The 22,389-nt window shown below is 42.1% G+C and overlaps 1 protein-coding gene across 1 annotated transcript in view; it reads left to right on the forward strand.

Annotated features, from left to right (window-relative positions):
• XK (X-linked Kx blood group) overlaps positions 1-21,353 on the forward strand; it is a 41,746-nt gene extending 20,393 nt beyond the window's left edge. Inside the window, exon 3 of the mRNA XM_032883140.1 lies at positions 20,177-21,353. Within this exon, the coding sequence (XP_032739031.1) occupies positions 20,177-21,003 (827 nt within the window). The 3' untranslated portion in view covers positions 21,004-21,353. The remainder of the gene's footprint in view (positions 1-20,176) is intronic.
• The last annotated feature ends 1,036 nt before the right edge of the window (positions 21,354-22,389 follow it).

Consider the following 22,389-nt stretch of genomic DNA (forward strand, 5'->3'; position numbering starts at 1 on the left):
AATGTATCACTTAAAACATTGCAATTGCAAATGAAAGAAGTCCCGACTAAAAGTGGCTTAAAAATAAATAAAAATAGGGGCACCTGGGTGGCTCAGTGGGTTAAAGCCTCTGCCTTCGGCTCGGGTCACGATCCCAGGGTCCTGGGATCGAGCCCCGCATCGGAATCTCTGCTCAGCAGGGAGCCTGCTTCCTTCTCTCTCTCTGCCTGCCTCTCTGCCTACTTGTGATCTCTGTCTGTCAAATAAATAAATAAAATCTTTAAAAAATTTCTTTTTAAAAATAAATAAATAAAAATATAAAAATTAAAAATATATGTAATGTAATATATATCACCTCACCTAATACATTCAGAGGCAGAGTGATCCCATGGTTGGCTGATTACTGGCATGACGGTGTCATCAAGGACCTGGGGATCTTCCATCTGTGTGTCTGTTTCCCCTCGTGATTGCAAGAGGACTGTGTATTTATAATATATTGCTGCATCATAAACCACCACAAAACTTAGTGACTTAAAATAATGACAGTCATTTCTTTTGCCCCTGAATTTATAATCTGGGCAGATCTCTGCAGGGTCAGCTTATCTCTGCTCCTTGTGGTATCAACTGGAGCAGCTTGACTGAAGGGTGGAGAATCCCCTTCCAAGGTGGTTTAGTCACATGGCTGGCAGTTTGGTACTCCGCTATTGCTTGCTTAGCTGGGGTTGAGGGCCCGAGGCCTTAGTTCTTTTCCATGTGGGCTTCTCCTTTGCTCCTTCACAGCATGGCAGCTAGGTCTTAAGAATGACTATTCTAAAAGACATGCAGTGGAAGTTTTCTGTTTCTTAATATGTTCGCCCAGAAACAGGCAGTCATTTTTGCCATTTATCAGTTAGCAGACCTCAGGTTCAAAAAGAGGAGACACAGACTCTACTTCTCAGTGGGAAGAGTATCAGAGAATTTGGGTGCCGTGTTTTAAAACATGTACAGGTTGTTATAGATCTAGACATCACATGTAGGCATGACCCAAGTCAGGGAGAAGAGACAGGTTTCTTGCTGTGTGTCTTTCTTTATTGGGGAGGAACACCTTTTCTTTCTTTTTTTTTTTTTTTAAAGATTTTGTTTATTTATTTGACACAGAGAGAGAGTTCACAAGTAGGCAGAGAAGCAGGCAGAGGGAGAGGGGAAGCAGGCTCCCCGCTGAGCAGAGAGCCCAATGTGGGTCTCCATCCCAGGACCCTGAGACCATGACCCGAGCCGAAGGCAGAGGCCTAACCCACTGAGCCACCTGGGCACCCCAGAACTCCTTTTCATTCAGCAGAATTCTCGGGTTTCACTGGGCAGACATAGGTCAGGCTAAACCAGTCCCTCGCCACAATACTGGAGTTACAGATGCCTCTAAGGCATAGATGACTTTGTCCCTGAAGAGCAGCTGGGTGGGGTCTGGAATGGATAGACCAACTTCATCTACTGAACCCTGTGAATACAGCATGCAAATATCATTTTTTTTTTCCATTTGCAACACAAAATTGTAGGAGGCTGGCCTACACAACTCTTGATTTACTCCAGGGGCCAAAACTGTGAGCATCTTCCTTGAGCATGTGGGAGGGTTAGCCTGTAATCAGAATTAGAGTTCTGCCTACAAGGAAGAATGGAGGAAGGGTACTGGTTAAGTGGAAGGCCCATCGTCTGGGCAGCACCAAGGTTCAGGAAGTTTAAGGGCCCAAAGCCAAGACTGAAACCCAGGATTTTGGATGCTTGGCCCATTGCTAGCCTTTTAGCCAACACTGCTTCTCATGGAGATGGAGAATGTTAAGAGGTAGCAAGGATTTAAGAGGTCATCATGTCTGACTTTGTACTCCATGTAGAAATCTCGTCTTTGGTGTCCCTTAAAGGTGGTCCACCAGCCTCTGCTTGGTTATGTTTGGCAGCAGAACTCTCAGTCCTCAAAAGGCACCATTCCATGGATAAAACTTCCTTGTTAGTATGTTCTTTGTTGTATAATAAGTTAAGTGGGACTTTTCCTTTTCCCCCAGAAGACAACAGGGCCAGGAGCTGAATGTGCTACATACAGGGAAAAAAAAAAGCCACTAAGAATTGGTCAGATTCCTTTCTTCAAGATTTTCCAAGTGGGACAAACCCGCCCTACCACAATCTGCCCCCACATCTCCACCCTCAGATTCTATCAGGAAATACCTTTGGGAAGGGGTGAGAGAATAAGGGCTTCTATAATATATGTGGTAAGAAGCCACTCGCACTCTTTCCCTCTCAGAAACCACCTAAAGTGGAATTTCAAGATGCAGAGTGCTCACAACATGGGTAGTGGCGAAACACTTTGTTTCATGCCTTCTCAGCTGGGAACCCACAGGCGTACCCCACTGCTGGTCTCCTGAAATAGTTCAGGGTGTATACCCTGGAGTCTGGGAGTATTCACAAGCATAAAGACTGAGACCTGATTATGATTTGTAGATTTTTGAAGGTGGGAGACTTGAGGGAGTAGCCCCTGGGGTGAGTAGAGACCAAGGTACCATATGCCAAGAAAGGGGACAAGAGGGCTCCTTGATAGACACTAGCTGTTGTAAGTGGCCCAGACTACCTAACACATTTATTGTTGCTCATTAAGGTACAGGTCAAGTGGGCAGTTCTGGTCTGGGCCAGCCAGGCGCATCTTGGGTCATTTGGGACTGACTGATCGAGGATGGCTGCCCTCGGAATGGCTCACAGGGGCTGTACTCTCTGTTTCAAGGCTTGGGGAGGAGTCAGACCATGGAGAGCTGTAGAGCCCCTTGTGGTCTGGGCTCAGAACTCGGACACCATCACTTCTTCCACATTCTCTTTCCACAGAGCACAGTTGAGAGGAGATTGGGGGCAAAAATAAATCCCTTCCATGATAATACCCCACCAAGCTGATACTACTAAGTAGAGATTTTTTTCATAGAAGTCAGCCTCCTCTAATCTTCAGCCTCATGGTTAGACCTGGTTTTTTTCCCACTAAAGCAGCACTGACACGTCCACTTGCCCTTACTTCATGGCAGACCTCCAAATAGTCACAACTATCTCGTCTCCTTTTTCATTTCCATTCCCCAGATCTTCCATTCATTTCTCTAATGGAATGCCTTGTAGCCATCAAGGTTACCGTACTCAACAGAAAATCTGGCTTGTCACTTCCTTTCTTAAAACACAGCATTCATAATTGCACGTGATGTTGCAGACTTATTTCGGCAAAAACTGATAGCAGTGGGACTATGTTTTATTTTATTTTTTGGCTTTAATCTGAACTCTGGTTTTATTTCTGTGCCCAAATGATTTAGCTTCAGAAGGAGCTGAATAATGCAATTGGTTTATGTGGATGGATATAAATTCTCCCCCCCCCCTTTTTTTTTCTTTTTGGTCATACTGAGAGTGGCTAAGCCAAGATTTACCCATCTGTACCTGTACAGTGTATTTTTAAATATATAAAGGTAGGGCTTGATGTTCTTTCTTGTTCTATTTCCTTTTCTTGGATTCACGCCCAAGGGTATCAGCCTGTTGAGATCATTTTGAATCACGATTCTCTTGTCTTCCCAGTTTTGTCCCAGGTATATGTGTATGTCTTCAGTAGTTGACAAGAATGTGAGATTAGGACACCCAAAGCCACAAGCCTCAAGCTCCTTGACAAATGCCCTTTAGCCTGAATGGAAGTAGTGAGGAGAATCAGTACGGATTGCTTATCCAGGTGCAAATCCATCTAACTGCATTCATGAGTTTTCTGTGACTTACCCACAAGGATGTCATGAGGGCTTTTTTTGTGTTTTCCTGGCGGCCTGGTAAAAACCACGTAATGGGGGCGCCTGGGTGGCTCAGTGGGTTAAAGCCTCTGCCTTCGGCTCAGGTCACGATCCCAGGGTCCTGGGATCGAGCCCCACATCAGGCTCTCTGCTCAGTGGGGAGCCTGCTTCCCCCTCTCTCTCTCTGCCTGCCTCTCTGCCTGCTTGTGATCTCTGCCTGTCAAATAAATAAATAAAATCTTAAAAAAAAAAACAAAAAAACAAAAAAAAACCACGTAATGTCCGCACCATTTGCCCACCTATTAACTGCAGGTATTTTTTTTCTTTGTACATTAACTTAAAATATTGGTATTATAAAATATTAAGACATACAGACAGGAGTAGAGAATAATATAACAAACACCCACATACCTCCTTGCGTCCTTTATCAGATATTCACACGACATGTTTGCTTCAGAATTATGTTTTTTTTTCTCTTTTAAGAAATAACATATTAGAGTAATTGGGACACCCTGTGACCCTTGTCATGATTTCAGAGTTTAGCATTCTCTTGAGGATTTATAGCTTAATTGCATTTGTACTGTGTCCATAAATACCATATATTGATTTTGCAGGGTCTTTAATCTTTAGCATTCTGCAAACATCATCTTGGAATTTGCATTTTTTGCTCCACATAATTAGTATTTTGAGAACCATGCATGCTGATGAATGTAGTGCTAGTTTATTTTGTGTGTGTGGTTTAGAAGTGTTCTATTGCAGGCGACAATTTTCCGTAAAGGGACAGATGGTAAATATTTTAGATTTTGCAGGCCATCATGGTCTGTGTCACTTACTCTTTGTTTTTGTATGTTTTTCTGACCCTTTAAAAATGTACAAAACCTTCTTAGCTCTTGGGCTGTACAAAAATGGGACCCAGTTTGCCAACCTTTGTTCTACCATATGACTCTAACACTATTTTTCCATCTTCCTTTTGATTTTATATGGCCTCCTAGATCTCAGGTTCTTTTCTGAAGCAGAAGTCACAATGACTGTGTTGCTCACCTCCTTAGGAGGGTAGGAAGACAAGGCAGAAAATGAATTTGAAAGTGCTTTGAAATGTTACAAAGGCTGTTTTATTCCTTTCCCATCTTCTTACTTCCCTTTTCTTTCTTTTCCTTCCCTTTTCCTTCCTTTGTGCTGGCCCAAGTAGGCTCTGGATTAAATTTCCATGAAGAGATCCGGGAGCTCACTGAGAAGCCTAGATGGTCAAGACACACACATGAAGATCGTGTGAGGCAGCTCGGGTTTGGAGAGGTCTGAGCCCAAACCGTGGAGTATTATATTCTCACTATAGGCTTCCCCACAGCTCTGGAGCATCAGTGCTGTGAAATTCAGGGGGCATTCTCATTCTGGGCAACCTCAAAACTGAAACACAGCTGGAACTTTGTTTAAATCCTCTGGGACTACGGTCAGGAGCTTGGGCTCATTGCCTGTTCTACTATTGAATAGTGCAACTGAGCTGACCTCAGAGACCTTTTGTCTCTTAATTTATAAACCGCATCTATCAACACAGGCTTCATGGGAGTGTTGTGAAAATTAAATAAGACAAGCAGAAAACATTGGCATGTGGTACAGGCCATTGGTTAGGATGCTCACTAGAGGTTATTTAACTATATTATTAATTGTTTATTTATGGAGGGCCCCCTTTTAGAGAAGCTACACTAGATAGCAAGTCTATAAGTGGTATATGCCTTTTTTTTGGTATAGTATTGGTAACTTGAATGGATTTTAATTTAATGAAAATTTTAACCTTATAAAAGTTGATTCAAATGGGTTTAGATTTTGTGTTTCGGCTCCTTCTCTGGTCTTGAAGCAAACAGTGAGAATTAATTTTTCTTCATGGGAAGGTATTGCTAATGAATTTAATTTTTTAAAAAAATTTTTATTTATTTGACAGAGACAGCAAGAGAGGGAACACAAGCAGGTTGAGTGGGACTGGGAGTGGGAAAAGCAGGCTTCCCGCTGAGCAGGGAGCCCCTTGTGGGGCTCCATCCCAGGACCCTGGGACCATGACCTGAGCTGAAGGCAGACGCTTAGCGACTGAGCCACTCAGCCGCCCCTGAATTGAATTTCTTTAATAGATAGACACCTATTCAGATTTTTAATCTCTTCTTTTGTCACTTTTGGTAAGTTGTATTTTTCCAGCAATTTGTCCATTTCACCTAAGTTTCACCTAAGTTACTGAATTTATTGGCGAACGTTGTTAATAATATTTCCTTAAATGTTTGATATCTGTAGTGATATAGCCCCTCATTTCTGATACTGGTAATTCATAGTCTGTCTTTTTTTCCTTGATCGGTCCAGCTAGGAGATTATCAGTTTTGTTGATTTTTTTCAAAAAACCAACTTTTCTATGTCTATTTTTAAAACTATTCTCAAATAAGAAGTTTAATTTGAGAAAAATATGCCTAAATAATAGCATTCCTCATACATTACTGCCAGCACCACCTTAAGCACATGTTTAAAAGCACTTGGCCTGGTGAGAGGCATGTGAACATACTAAAACTTTTCTAGAAAGGTGAATTGAATTCACATTCATGTTTCTTAAGTGTGACATACTCAGTCCTTCCTTGTCCTCTGCTGTCAAAGATCACCCTGATCACTGAGTGGAGGAAAAACAGGTTGGCTAAGGGCTGGAGATTTGCAGATGGGCGAGGGGAACATGTAGAAAGGGTCAGACTAGGGTGGGTGGCTCAGTGGGTTAAAGCCTCTGCCTTCGGCTCAGGTCATGATCCCAGGGTCCTGGGATCCAGCCCGGCATCGGGCCCTCAGCTCAGCGGGGAGCCTGCTTCCCTCTCTTTCTCTCTGCCTGTCTCTCTGCCTACTTGTGATCTCTATCTGTCAAATAAATAAATAAAATCTTTAAAAAAAAGGAGAAAGGGTCAGACTGGCTCCCACAGCTGTGTTAAAATGTGGGTAATAGTCATTGGTATCGCTGGCCTTTTTTTTTTTTTTTAATTAAGGTTGATTCTGCAGTTTTTCAGCATGTAGGAGACTGAGAAAGATTTAGAGAGCCAAGCTTTATATTTCCAGAGATAAGTAGTTTTTAATGCTTGGTTCAGATTGGAAGCTATATCTGGTATTTCTAATTGTGCCTCAAGAGACCTAAAAGTAATTTGGAATCAGTGGATAGAATGAAATTGAATTTTATCTAGGGAAAATAATATTAAGCAGAAATTCAAAGCATCTTATAACAAGGTTATTGTAGTGGCATATGTTCATTGTGTTTAGGAAAAAGTAAGGCAATAAATTCATGACTTCAGAACTTCCAAGAATTAGCTACTTCAAGTTGAACTTAAGGACATGCAGTTGTTACTGTCTGCTTCTGTGAACATTTTCTGGGTTGTTATGGTGTATGTGGACGAGGATCCAAATGTCAGGGTTAATTAAAGGGACTGCATATGTGTGTGTGAGTAGGGTAATGAATTATCTAGATAGAATCTAGAAAACTTACTAACTCTTTGATTCAAAGTTTTCTTCATTTTTAAACCCTTTAGAAGTGCATTTGAATGATGTTAGCTAATGCTTAGTAAAAAGGATGGTAATATATTGAGCAAAGCGTTGGTTAAATAATGGTGACCGGCAGAGCAAATGTGCCATGAGTTAAAACAGTCCAAAGGAGATGGAGATTTCTGGGTGTTTGATTTTCTGGTAAACAAGGGTCTTCCAGAAACCTATTTTGTTCATGTATTTTTCAGCCTTATATTTGTTATCTTTCTGCCTTTCTTTGGAGAAGATCCCATATGTATTAGAAATATTCTTTTTTTAAGATTTTTTAAAAAATTTATTTGGCAGACAGAGAACACAAGTAGGCAGAGAGGCAGGCAGAGAGAGAGGAGGAAGCAGGCTCTCCGCTGAGCAGAGAGCCCGATGCGGGGCTCGATCCCAGGACCCTCCCAGGACCCTCCCAGGACCCTCCCAGGACCCTGGGACCATGACCTGAGCCGAAGGCAGAGGCTTTAACCCACTGAGCCACCCAGGCGCCCCGGGAAAAAATACTCTTGTGTACCACCAAAACTTCTTATCCAGGCTTGGCTTCTGTCTGGGTGTAGGCTTCGATTTTCTTTTCTGGATTCTGTGGCCACAAGCCAGTGGAAGTTACTTAGTTACTTAATGCTACTCAGTGGGAAGGACAGCCCCCCGCCCTGTAAACAGTATGTTGTCAAGGCTGTGCTTGGATTCCCTGGAGGATGGCAGTGCTGCTTATAACAGCTTCTCAGGTTTCCTTCTAGAGCCTGTGTTTGAAGAATCCAGCACAGGGCCTTCTGATTCCACATCCACATCTCTGCAAAGTAGGTCTTGGTAGTACAGCTTGGAACTGGAGGCACTGAGCAGGTATAGTCGCACACAGAAGAACTGAGGTCTGCTTTGCAAAGTCCAAGGCATTTACTTATCCATTTTTTATTATTTATATTCTACATATTTCTTAAGGTTTTCATGTTATTTACAGCTGTAAGCACATACAAAATAAGGCCATTAAATAAGAACAGGAAAGCATTTGAAAAGAGGGAAGGGAAGATAGATTTGGGAGAAAATTATACTGAGAATCATTGTGGGAGTTGAAAAAACTAGTGGAGGTAAGGAGGTGTGTGTAAATATTTGTGTGTCTGTGGCTCAAGTGTTGGCAAAGGCAGAAAACGGAAGAGATTATTTCAGTTGTGGAGGGTCAAGTGGCCATGCCTGATTATTTTCAAAGTTCACTGTACACGAGTAACTGTGTTTTAAGAAGGTTTGGTGTGTCTTGCTGTAGTTGAGAAGGTGCAGCAGAATGCAGCACTTCTGTCTTGGGCTTCCGAGTAGTCCTGCTACAATCTTGCTATTAGATAACCTGATACAGGGGACTGGGCATGGGTCAGGTACTAAGTTTCTATGTCTGGGTATGGAGGGCAAGGGTTTTCTTTTCTGTAGCTCAACTCACTGGTGCGTTGTCTCTCTGCCTGAGGCAGGATGATAAGGAAGTTGGTAAGGCAGATAGAGGAGCGTCATCCCCGCTCCCATTTGTTGTGCCTTGGGAGGTGATTCCCAGAAACCAGCTTAGTGCAGTGAGGCTTACGCACTCCCCAGTGTCTAGACAGCATGATTTCAGGAAGTTTTTATGTAGAGAACATTCATGTAATAGAAAATAGGTATGAAATTTGGGCTCAGTGGAAGCAAGGAAGGATTCGATAACTCCCCAAATGCTTGGGAGGGATTCTCCACACTCCTTGAAGCCCTGGGCAATTTCAAGGGTAACAGATTCCTGCTTCTTGCCTTCCATTGATAAAAAAGATGAAAAGTGAAGCTAAGACCACAGCTAGGGAAATGAACCTCATTATATTTATTTAGGCAGAATTGCCTACTGGTTAAGACCAAGATTCTAGAGCAAGATAGCTTACGTTTACATTTTAGCTCTGCTAGTTGAGTGATTTCTGGGAAGTCATTTAGCATCTTTGTGTATCTGTTTTGTCATCTGTATAATGAAGATAATAAGAGTATTTACTTTATAAATTTTATAAATTTATAAATTACTTTATAAAGAGTATTTACTTTATAAAATTATTGTTAGGATAAAGTGATGAGTACCTATAAAATGTTTATACTAGTCCTTGGTATGAAGTAAAAGTACAATAATTTTTTTGGACATAAGAGAGATGATCTGGAGTATATTTTAATCATCCAGTTTCCTTAGGCAAGAAATACAAATATTTTGGAGAGAAAAATAAAATCATTCAGGATCTTTGGGGATTATAGATGGTAATAATCACATTATGCGTGCTATGAATGTTGGGCTGTAATATTTATTCTGACACTTCTGAGTACAAAACAAGATTATAAATACATATTGAAACTCCTCAATTTCTTACCAAACATCTAGAAAGCTGGCAGATGTTCAAGTGGGATTTTGGTAACAGTAAGGTCTTCATCACCCAAACTTTAAAATGTATTTTATAGCATTTTAGGGTGTCATTCTGGTTACATCTTTAGAACCAGTTTTGCTAAGTAGCTAAGTAGTGCTAAGTGAGCTAAGTAGGGGTTTGAACTGTGTTTTCTATTTGGCATTTTGCCATTGTAGAGAAGGAAACTTTCTGGAACAACTTCATTGCAATAATGAATGAGTAGTGGGTTTTTTTTGCCTTCTAAACATGTAATCTAATAAACATTTATTAAGTGCCTAGTTTAAGTATAATAGTACATCTAGATGTATTTAAGTAAACATTTTCATTGAAGTATAAAAGGTGCACAGAAAACTATACTCATCATGTGCGTGATTAGTTATCACAGAGTAAATGTGCCCATGTAGCCCTCTATCCAGGTCAAGAAATAGAAGAGTACCTACACTCCCAGAAGCCTCCCTTATACCCCTTATCACTTTCCCAAGCTTCCTTCCAAAAGGGTATCCACTAATCAGAAAGCAGACTTCTAACATCACAGATTTTTAATTAATTTTTCCTGATTTACAAAAAATCCGTGTAAATAGAATTAGGCCTAGCTTCTTTCTTTCGACACACTTTGTGAGAGTTATTTATGTTGTGGATTGTGGCACAAGTTTGTTCTTTAGCGTAGTTGTGTAGCATTCCATTGTATGACTATACCACAATGAATTGATACAGTCTTCTCTTGATTAATACTTAGATTATTTCCAGATTAAGATTATTAAGAATAATGCCACTGAAAAAAAATCCTAGTAAATAAATGCCTTTTAGTATATATGTATATGCGCTCTCTTATGTCTATACTCAGGAGTAAAATTCCTGGGTCATAGGAATGCCTATGTTTAGCTTTTGTAGAAACTGCAAAAGTGGTTGTATCAGTTTACATTCCCACAAGCAATGTATAAGAGTTCCAATGGCTAACACCTGGTTTTAATTTTAGAAACACAGTGGGTATATAATAGTGTCTCATTTTAGTTTGAAATTGCGTTTCTTGATGACTAATGAGCTTGAGTTCCTTTGCACATCTTTAGTGGATATTTTGGTGTGTGTGTGGGGAGGGGGAGAGAGAGAGAGAGAGAGATGATTGTTCAAGTCTTTTTGCCCATTATAAAAATTGAGTTGTTTTTATCTTTTTGGTGCCTGTTCAGACCTTCCTTTATCTTCATGTTTCCATGTGGGATCAATTTTACTGGGCCCAAAATATCACCTTTATTGTTTTCTTTAGAGCAGGGCTGCCGGTGACAGATTTCCTCATTTTTGTTTTGTCATAAGATGTCTTTTACTTTCATCTTTAGACGTTATTTTCTTCCCACTTTGAGATGTTCATTCCTTTGTCTTCTGGCTTCCATTATTTTTGTTGAAATGCCAATGTCCTTGTTGCTTCTTTGAAGTTAATTTTTTTTGTTTGCTTGATTGCTTTTTAAGGTTTTCACTTTGACTATAGTGTTCAGCATTTTAACATGATATGCTTAGTGTAGTTTTCATATTTATCCTGCTTGGGGTTTCGTTTTATCTTTCAGCAGTTCGGGAAAATTCTCAGCCTTCATTTCTTTAAATATTGTTTTGGACCCCTTTTTCTTTTTTCTCTCTCTCCCCACTCCCTGACATTTTCACTTTCCTGTAAGTCTCTCATCCTTTTTGTTTCTCCATTTTCTTCTGACTTGCCTTCTGTCTGGTATCAATTATCTTTATAGCTATTTGTAACCTCTTAAACTCATTTGTTGATTTTTAAATTGTATTTACTATATTTTTCAGTTCCATTTTTATTTTTTTAAAGATTTTATTTATTTATTTGATAGATATCACAAGTAGGCAGAGAGGCAGGCAGAGAGAGAGAAGTGGGGGAAGCAGGCTCCCTGCTGAGCAGAGAGCCCAATGTGGGGCTCGATCCCAGGACCCTGAGATCATGACCTGAGCCGAAGGCAGAGGCTTAACCCACTGAGCCACCCAGGTGCCCCTCAGTTCCGTTTTTAAAATAGTTTCCAGTTCCTGATAAATTCTCCATCTTCTTATACAATTTTGTGAACATATTAATTACAGATATTTTTAAGTCCAAGTCAGATACTTCCAATATCTATTATCTCCTATTGGCTTGTTTTTATCATCTGTTTTCGTTCTTGGATTTTGATAATTTCTTGGTTTTGTTGTTGGCATGCCAACTTATTTTTAATTAAATGTCACTTGTTTGTTTGTTTTAAAAAGAGAGATAATTTGAGGCTCTGGATGAATTCTCTTTCTCCAGGAAGATTTAAAACTTTTTTTTTTTTTTTTTTGAGAGCGAGCAAGAGAGTAGGGCTGGGGGGTTAGCTGGGGAGGGGCAGACGGAGGGGGAGAGAGAATAGTAAGCAGGCTTGATGCCCAATGTGGAGCCCGTCTTGGGGCTCCATCCCACTGCCCGACACCATGACCTGAGCCGAAATCAAGAGTCAGACTGAGCTACCCAGGCGCCCCCAGGAAGATTTAACTTTTGTTTATAGCAGGTAATTGGATTAGATACAGATGAATGTGATTCTTTTGCAACTTGAGTTGGTCTTTGTGAGGGCTTATCTGTTTCTGGTCACCTATACTCCTAACATCTAGTCTTTTGGGTTCTCACCAGAAAGCTTTGGGTCAGAATGTCAATATTTGCTCCCATACTCACCTGCTTTGAGACATTACTGAAAGCTGTGTTCAAAGTCTTAGTCTCTTAGTACCTGCTGTCATATGGGCAAATATCTTGAGGGGAAAAGCAGCTTCAGAATTTTTTCTTGGGATTTTTCTTTGAGATCTTGGCCCCGGAAATACTCACTGCTTTGGTAGATCTCTGATGCCTTTGAGTGGATGTTTTTCCAGTTGTTCTTGGCAGAAATATTAGAGCAAAACAAAGGAATCTACCATTGCCAGGATGAAAATCCTTTTTGGCTTTTTCCTGCCAGTTTTTTTTAGGGAATTAAAAATGCATGAGAAGATAGAATTATAATATTTTTTAATGCTCATTGATGGCTCTGGGTAAGGCTAATATATTGTTCTTAAATTAGTCTGTGCAGATATGGCCTTTGAATTTTGTCAAACTTTTTGGGATACTTATGGGACAGTGTGAAATTTCTTGTGAGTTTGTTCTACAGTTAGAAACGAAAAGCAACTAAGGAAGATGGACAGATGACCAATAAGCTCATGAAAAGATGCTTGGCATCAAATTTTCCTGAGTCCCCAGAAGAATGTAAATCAAAATCACAATTAGAGGGGCACCTGGGTGGCTCAGTGGGTTAAAGCCTCTGCCTTCGGCTCAGGTCATGATCCCAGTGTCCTGGGATCAAGACCTACATCGGGCTCTCTGCTCTGCGGGGAGCCTGCTTCCACCTCTCTCTCTGTCTGCCTCTCTGCCTACTTGTGATCTCTGTCTGTCAAATAAATAAATAAAATCTTTAAAAAAATCACAATGAGATACTACTTCATACCCACTTGGATGGCTAGGATCAAAAAGTTAGTAATAATAAGAATTAAGTCAATAATAGTAACAAACATTGACAAGGATATAGAGAAATTGGAAACCTCATCCGCTGCTGATGGGAATATAAAATGGTTCAGTTGCTTTGGGAAATAGCAAGGCAGTTCCTCAGATGATTAAATATAAAGTTATCATACGACCCAGCATATGATAGACTGAAGAGAATGTATTTGTACATGAACGTTCATAACAGCACTACTCAAAGTAACCAGAAATGATGCAGATTGACGTCAACTAATGAATGAATTGAAAAGTGTACTATATTCATACAGTGGAATATCATTTAACCATAAAAATGAGTGAAAGACTAATACATGCTACAATATAGATGAACTTTGAACACATTATGCTAAGTGAAAGAAACCGGTCACAAAAGGCACATATTATGTGATTTCATTCATGTGAAAGTCCAAAACTGGGAAATCTATGGAGACACAAAGTAGATTAGTGGTTGCTTCCAGCCAAGTAGGGCAAGGGTCTTAGAGAAATGATAGCTAACGGGCACCGGGTTTCTTTTTGAAGTGATAAAAATGTACTAAAATTGACTCTGGTGATGGTTGCACGTGTTTGTGAATGCACCTCAAAGAAACCCCCTGAATTGTACACTTTAGATTGTGAGTTGTATGGTGTGTGAAATTATATCTCAATAAAGTCATTAAAATAAAGAACCAAAGACATTTTTTGTGGTAGCAGCTGGGGAGGGAGGGTGGCAGATGCGGATACAAGTTCATGGTGATGATGAGCTCTCTCATTCTCAGCCTCTTTATTGACAGTTTGTTAACCGGTCGTCGGGGCCTGGAGTGGAATTAGAGCTGCACACTGGAAAAAAACAATAAAGTAGAACACTGGGTTATAGAATAAGCTGTCAGGGATCACTCCCGGGACTAAGCTGTGGAATCCCGCCAGAATAGTGATCTACTAGAGAAGTGGCCCAGGAAAACCCAACACTGCCAGGATCCTCCAGAATGGTCTTGCTTCTGGTTGGGCTTCACATGCGGACGCAGTGCTTAGCTTCCTTAGTTATGCCCGTGGTCAGAGAATATTGTACTGGTCCTACATCTCCCTGTTTTGCAGGCCTCTCATGTACCTCAAAGAGGATTTTTTTAGAATGTAGACTTGAATCTCAAAGACATTTTCTAATTTGGATCCGACCTCAGGAAATGTTGGAAACAGGTGCAACTTCTTGATTGAGAAAGGCCCGCGGAAGCAGATGTATTTGCATAGGAAGCCCGTAACCACAGACATCACCCTCTGGTAAGGGGCTTGGAGAGTTCTCATTGCTCACTTCAATTATAAGTCTGTGAGAGACCCGGAGCTTACGTTCTGCACTGAATAGTGCAGAAAAAAGGCTATTCACAGGTTGTGCCATTTTTTTAAAAAGATTTTATTTATTTCTTTGACAGAAAAGAGGCAGAGAGGCAGGCAGAGAGAGAGGAGGATGCAGGCTCATCGCTGAGCAGAGAGTCTGACATGGGGCTCAATCCCAGGACCCCGGGTTCACAACCCGAGCCCAAGGCAGAGGCTTTAACCCACTGAGCCACCCAGGCACACCGGTTGTACCATTTTCAATTCACTTATTCATTCATTCATTTATTCAGTGTACATGTATCAATTACCTGCCTTGTGCCAGTCACTATGCTAGGTGCTGGTGACAAAAATCTGTATCAAAACAGAGGCACCACCTAGGAGATCCTGCCAAACCCAAGATATCAAGTGATGAAATCAAAGTCTGCATAGGTAGATGGCTGTGAGATCTCAATAAAGGGGCAGTTAATTGGGCTCAGAAGAGTCTTGGAAGCATTTAGCACAACTGAATGAATGTAGTCAAATAAAAGCTGAAGAAAAGCATCATTGATGGGTTAACACTTTAACTGAACCTTAAGAACAAGTAGGGTTTATCCAGGCAAAAAGACAAGGAAGACTGGCGGCAGAGAAAGAAAGGAGTTAGGACCCTGTGGCAAGAACCACATGAGAGTTAACAAGTGACAGAACCAGAAAGGCAAGAGGAAAAGAACTTCGGGCAGTACTTCTCAAATTGTAATGGTCATACTAATCACCTTGAAAATCCTGTCGAAATACAGATTCTGATTCACTGGGTTTGAGGTGGAGCACGTCTAAAAAATTCCCAGTGTCTTTGCCGCTGGTCCATGAGCCACGCAGAGCAGCAAGAGTTGAGAGATCTACTTGGCTGTGATGGGAGAGGAAGGTGAAAAGTCCTACTGAACACGTAGATTTCTGGATAGGGTGATGTGGGCTGATGGTGTCATGGGCTGTTAGAGGAAACATCAGGAATTTTCAGGAAAATAAGTTTTCTTCTGTTTGTGGTTTTGTTTTGAGGCACTAAGATCTGTAGGAAGAGAAATCTAGTAGGCCATGGGATAGAAGGAGACCATCAAAGCATGGTTCCTGAGTGGAAGAGAAAGATGTACCTATGGATGAAGTTGAGAAGAGGCTACAAGGAAAGCAAGAGAATGATTAGTAGCAAACAACGTGATCTCTTCTCCAAGAGAAGTTTCAAGAAGGTGTGAGTAAGCAGCATCCCATGTTACAGAGAGATCAGGAAGGAGCCAGACCAGAATCCAGACTGCAAGGAGTTGAGGATGAAGGAGTGAGTGTTGTGACTAGAGATAACTCAGGAGGTTTGACTGAAAAGCGTCAAGGACAGTGGAGTAGTAGACAGAAGTTCAGGGTGAAGGAGGGGTCCTTCCTCTCTCTCTCCTGCACCCTACTCTTCCTTCCCTTCCCTCCCTCCCTCCCTGTCTCCGTCCCTCCCTCCCTTCCTTCCTTTTAGCATTATTATTATAGCAATTTCGCAACAGGCGAAAAGATTGAGAAGCTACTATAATGAATCTCCCGTTCCATCACACGGCTCCCACAATTATGTTGGTTTTTGCAAGTGAAGGATGGTTTTTTAGATGCAGCTGACATAGGCATATTCATACACTCAAGGAACAGAGCCAAGAGAGCGCAGCTGCAGATTTAGAAGAGAAAGATGATAATTGATGGAACAAGGTTTTTGAAAAGGAAGCAAGTGGTGGAGTGCAGTACAGGTGGAGATCGTGGCTCTAGACAGTAAAGAAAACACTTTCCAGCTGCTGAATTGAAAGAAAAAGAGATGAAAGTACTGCCCTTCAGAAATCTGGTCAAAGGCGCTCCTGGGTGGCTCAGCCGTTGAGCGTCTGCCTTCGGCTCAGGTCGTGATCCCAGGGTTCTGGGATCAAGTCTCACATGGGGCTCCTTGCTTGGCGGCAAGCCTGCTTCTCCCTCTGCCCTCCCTCTGCTTGTGCGTGCTCTCACTCACTCTCTCTCTCTTTTTCTGGCAAATAAATAACTAAAATCTTTAAAAAGAGAGAGAGAGAAATCTGGTTAAAATTCCGATTTTCAGAAGCTTCCTATGCTAACCCCTTCAATTGCCCTCTGCCACCTCAGTGTGCCTCGGTTCCTTCCTTGAAGTCATTCACTAAATTTTGGGGAAATGTTTATTCCACCTAAACATTTTATAAGTTTAGTCATTTTTATTTGAAGATCCAGTGTCCATGGAGAGTAGTCACATCACAGAGAACTGCCACATACCATCTCCCACCTGGGGAGCAGCCTCCAAAGCAAGAGAGAAGCTGTTCCTCTTCTCCTACATAGAGAATTCCCCCTCTAAGAGGAATCCCGGGGAATAAAATATTCTTCATCACTTAACATAGAGATTCGGTTTGGGTGTCAAGTCAGGAAATGAGTGAATTCATGCCTAATAACAATTTGTTTCTCTATGAAATAGGAAAAGAGTTCATTTGGAAGGAGATGATTTGATGGGAATTGAGTGGGAAGAAGCTTTATAAGTATGGCAAGAGTTTGGAATAGTGCCAAAGTCTTCTGTTCAGCTTTACCTAAGGGGATGTCTTCCCTTCTAATAAAAGACGAGAGCAGCAAAATGCCCCCTATGACACACACACTCATAGGAAATGAGAATAGGATTATTAGAGGGAAGTGAGACTTCTATGAAGTGCCACTGAAATGAGCAGGACTGCCAATGGAGCCCTTTTGTGTTGACTGTGGGAAGATAAGGTTGGAAAGTGGCATCAGGGAACTTTTTTTCCGTTTAAGTCTGAATACGTAGGTATTCGCATGACAGTTTAATTAAAGAGGTAGAGATGTGCATTCCAAGCATTTTGTACAAGCCTTCTTGTCTTCCAAGTGCATCTCTCTTCCTGGACCCCTTTCTATCTGTGACATTTTGCAATGACCACCCAACAGTGGGAATGACAATTGAAGTCAGTGATTTTATGACAATTTCTTTGCATTCTCAAAAGGCTTCAGTGGGTGATTGCCACCAAGCACCAGTTGGGTAATCGTTGGCTCATTCTCTTTATAGAGAAATAAATGCAATTTGGAAATAATTGGCCTAACCAGAGAAAAATGGGTAAACGCTTAAAAAATCATTTGGGTCATTGTACTGTTAAAAGTAATAAATAATTTGAAGTACCAAAAATATAACTATATAAATACTGTATGTGTGTAAAGATACAATTGACATTTTAATTACTTATGCTTAGCTCATCTTCTGCATATGAAATATTTTTCTTGTGGGGAAAGCCGAAGGGCTAAGAGAAGAAGATTCAATGTTAAATCCTTAGGGTGTAGAAATTTGTAAAAATATAAAATACATAAAACATAAAAATACATCACTGGTAACGTACTGCTTTACAACGCTTCGCTGAGTTAGCCTCTCAGGAAAAATAATTCAGTCCAATTGCTGTCCAGTATACTCCTGTGATAGTGTTTCTGTCTTTTAAATTTGATTAGTAGATGATAGTCTTTCCAGTGAATGAATTTGATGATTTAAATCAGTGCCAAAAGACAATGAAAAAAGCCAATGCTTTGAGTAAATTTGAGCTTCTCCCAGGCAAATAAGTACCAAAGCCTCAGAGCTTTTATGTCCACCAAATATAGATGTTTTTTTCATTGATTTAGAACTTAAATAAGGAAAAAACTCTTCATTCCCATGTGTTTTAAATTACACATTTAAGGTAGAGACAATTATGTTATATGGACATTGCACTTCATGAAGCAGACATAGAAGGTATTATCATCTCAATTTTATGGGTGAGAAAACAGAACCCAAAGAGATCACCATTTCCCTGGTGTAGCCTGGCGGGGTAAGACCAAAACCAGAGCCAGACTCTGGGTTCCTCACCCCAAGCCCTGCCTCCCATTTCTCCTTGCTCCAGTATTTGGAGGTGGTGCTGGTCTGTCATAAGGGATTAGATTTCAGTTTCAGCCATACAGTGTGTGTTCATGGCTTGGCGGCACATTTCTGAGACAGTAGCTCACAACCAGGGTTGTGCCCTCAAACACGGTACCATGTCCCATTTTTTTTTAAGATTTCATTTATCTGAGGTGGGGGGGAGAGAAAGCCTGAGCAGGGGGAGGGACATTGGGAAAGGGAGAAGCAGGCTCCCCACTGAACAAGGGGCTTGATCCCAGGACCCTGAGATCATGGCCTGAGTCAATGGCAGACGCTTCACTGACTAACCCAGCCGCCCCACCAGGTCCCGTTTAAAATGAGCCATATTTTGCCCCCCACAATGCCAAACTTCTGCTTGGTATAAATTGAAGAAAGCCATTAGCCACAGGTCATTTCAAGAAATAGGCAGCTCAAAGGGTGCCTAGGTGGCTCAGTGGGTTAAAGCCTCTGCCTTCGGCTCAGGGCATGATCCCAGGGTCCTGGGATCGAGCCCCGCATCTGGCTTTCTGCTCAGTGGGGAGTCTGCTTCCCTCTCTCTGCCTACCTCTCTGCCTACTTGTGATCTCTCTCTCTCTCTCTCTCTCTGTCAAATAAATAAAATCTTTAAAAAAACCCAGCTCTTTAAAAAGAAATAGCAGCTCGAGTTGAGACTTCTCGAAACACCAAGGCCTTTCAGCCCAAGACAAGATTCCCAGTAGTGGTGAGATTCTCGTTTCTTCAATAATCCGCGGTTATGGTCTTAAATGTAACTGAAGAGTAAAGAAAAGTGAGCATTCTATAGTTGGGATATTAATTGCAAGTTCTCACAGATATAGAGGAACTCATTGAGCAATTTATTATTGAGATCTTTCTGTTCATGTACCTACTGCTGTTCTGTGTTCAAAGGCACCAAGACAGAATGTCAGACTTGGTCATTCTTTTTTTTTTTTTAAGATTTTATTTATTTATTTGACAGAGAGAGATCACAAGTAGGCAGAGAGGCAGGCAGAGAGAGAGAGGGAAGCAGGCTCCCTGCCGAGCAGAGAGCCCGATGGGGGCCTCAATCCCAGGACCCTGAGATCATGACCTGAGCCGAAGCCAGAGGCTTAACCCACTGAGCCACCCAGGAGCCCAGACTTGGTCATTCTTGACTCCGTGGGAATTTATAAGCTAAGTGAGGAAACAGAACACACCACATAAAGGACCTTACATATTCTGGCAGAGCAAGATGGCGTTAGAAAGGCGTCTGAATTTGAGTTGACCCTGAAGCAGACATGGAGACAAGGCTCTGCGTGCATGTGTTTTTGGAGGAGGGTGTAAGGAGCACCGGAGAAGGGACCAAGACAAGGCAGGCACGGCAGCCAACAAAGGGAGCGGGATTAGACAGCAGTCACCACGCATGACCAGCAAGTTGCCTGTAAGGAAACACTGGAGAATTGGAGAGGACACAGGCCTCGGAGTTACGCTATCCAAGGCGTGGGGGGTGGGGGTGTGGGCAGGGTAGTTCTGTTCCAGCTCTTATCAGGGCTGGACTTGGATCTGGAGGGCTCTCCTGGGGCATGGATTCCCTGGCCCGTGCGCCTCCCCGGCCCCTGGGCAGAGCAGCGTCATGCGGCCCTGGAAAAAGCCATGCAGCACAGTGAGCAGATACGGACTGCTGGCAGTCAGCCTGTGAGCAGAGAAGAGAGGGGTCTGAGAAATAGGGGCGAGGAAGTATCTGCGAGAGCAGGATTCTTGGTGCAGGTGAGACTCGACCATGCTCTTTCTCTCCTCTCCCCAGGTCTCTTCATGGTCCTGTCCCTGTTGTCCATTGTATACGGAGCATTGCGCTGCAACATCCTAGCCATCAAGATCAAGTACGATGAGTACGATGTCAAAGTAAAGCCTCTGGCCTATGTGTGTATCTTCCTCTGGAGGAGCTTTGAGATTGCCACTCGAGTCATTGTCCTGGTCCTCTTCACCTCCGTCCTGAAGGCCTGGGTGGTAATGGTCGTGCTCATCAACTTCTTCAGCTTCTTCCTTTATCCCTGGATCCTCTTCTGGTGCAGTGGCTCCCCATTCCCCGAGAACATCGAGAAGGCCCTCAGTCGCGTGGGCACCACCATTGTCCTGGGCTTCCTCACCTTACTCTATGCCGGGATCAATATGTTCTGCTGGTCAGCCGTGCAGCTGAAAATCAACAACCCTGACCTCATCAGCAAGTCCCAGAACTGGTACCGGCTCCTGGTGTACTACATGCTGAGATTCATTGAGAACGCCGTCCTCCTGCTCATGTGGTATCTTTACAAGACTGACATCTACATGTACGTGTGCGCGCCTCTGCTGATTCTGCAGTTGCTCGTTGGCTACTGCACGGCCATCCTGTTCATGCTCGTGTTCTATCAGTTCTTCCACCCTTGCAAAAAGCTCTTCTCCTCCACTGTTGCAGAAGGCTTTCAAGAGTGGCTAAAGTGTGTCTGCTGTCACTGCAGGCAGCGGAAGTCGCGTGAGTCTGTAGGCAAGGTGGATCAAAGGTCAATCGGAGACAGAGATGAGACACCTTCTAGCAGTAAAATAAGTTCTGTGCCCAGCCAGATTTTGAACACTGAAGAGCTCTGCTCAGCTTAGTAGGGCCTGAGTCTCTCGGAGTTCAGACCTACTGTTTTCTGGGTTGATCCTTGTTCTTCATACAAGGGACGGGCCCTGTGCAGTTGACAGGGAAGTTAGCTCTCAACTCCCTGTGAGTTGCTCCTCTTTAGAGAGCTCTTGGGCATGTGGGAACTATGGAGAGAAGCCAAGGAAAGCCCTGAGTATTAGAGAGGCAGCCCAGGGTACCACCATTTGTAGTTGACCTTGTTCTCCCAGGTGTTACTGGCCTTTCCCCTGACAAGGGCCCCTTGCTATCTGAGTTGGGCTGGTTAGATCCGTCAGGTAGAATGAGGACAGGAGCTTTCTGGTTTTCTAGGTTTTTTTGAACTGCTTGTTTTATTTTCTCTGAGCATAGCTTTCATCCAAGAGCTGTCCTCATGACCACAGAAGGTGACTAGGGTTTTGTCATCAGCAATATCATTCCTGTCAGACTTTTCAGAGAGGGCTCTTCAAGTTTGCTTTTTGAATAGGCAGATGTTCCATTTTCTCTCATCAGGGCTCTTTGTACATAACCAGCTATAGCCACCTTGGCCTGCTCTGATTCAAAAGTTCACACCTGGAGACTTTATTCCCAAGGATCCATGGATGCAAAATTGAATTCTGGATTTGGCTTTGGAAGCCCTGGGATTTTAGGATGGTTTGTATTCCTTCAATGTGTTCAAGAGCTTCTGGATTACAAGGGTTGTTAAAATATCAAAATGATATAGGCTTTTATAAGCAGAAATCTTACCTTAGGATGGTTGAAGATAAATGAATCTGCTGGAAGGTAGGTTTAAACCTCCTCAAGGTTCAGTCCCATCCTACAATTCTGGGAAATTTATAGTTGACTTTGTTAGGATTTGCCTTCTTGACAAAGAAGAAAAAATAGTCTTCTCTTCCTCCTTTTCTTCCTAGCCTTTCAGAAGAGCTTTAGACAAGAGTTACATTGGTTAACTTAAGCTTTTCTAGGAAACTCCTTAGAAATCTCTCCCCAGGCGTAACTATAGGGCATTTTACTTTTCATTATTGGAAGGGAAAGAGTCTCCTCTCCCAAGTTAGATACTGACTTCAGAAACTTTTAAATGAATACAAAGAGATGAAATGACCAGAGGATTTTTGTCTTTAACTGAACGTATTTTGATTTGGCATGATTGTGAGTTTTTTGAATGCTATCTCCAATTTTATGCTTCTGTCTCTCCTGTCTCCAGTATAATTTCTCTTTTAATCTGGAACCGTATTTATTTCATCAAAGGATTATATAGCGTATCCTCAGTTGTCTCGGGAAAATGCCCGGATCTAGTGCCATTATGTCTACCATAAAAACCTTGATAATGAAATATCTGGATCAGGTGACTTGTCACTGACTAGGCTGGACATTGCAGGGCA

Source organism: Lontra canadensis, unplaced genomic scaffold, assembly GCF_010015895.1.
Source record: "Lontra canadensis isolate GAN:19392208 unplaced genomic scaffold, GSC_riverotter_1.0 scaffold86, whole genome shotgun sequence".
Classification (NCBI taxonomy): Eukaryota; Metazoa; Chordata; class Mammalia; order Carnivora; family Mustelidae; genus Lontra; species Lontra canadensis.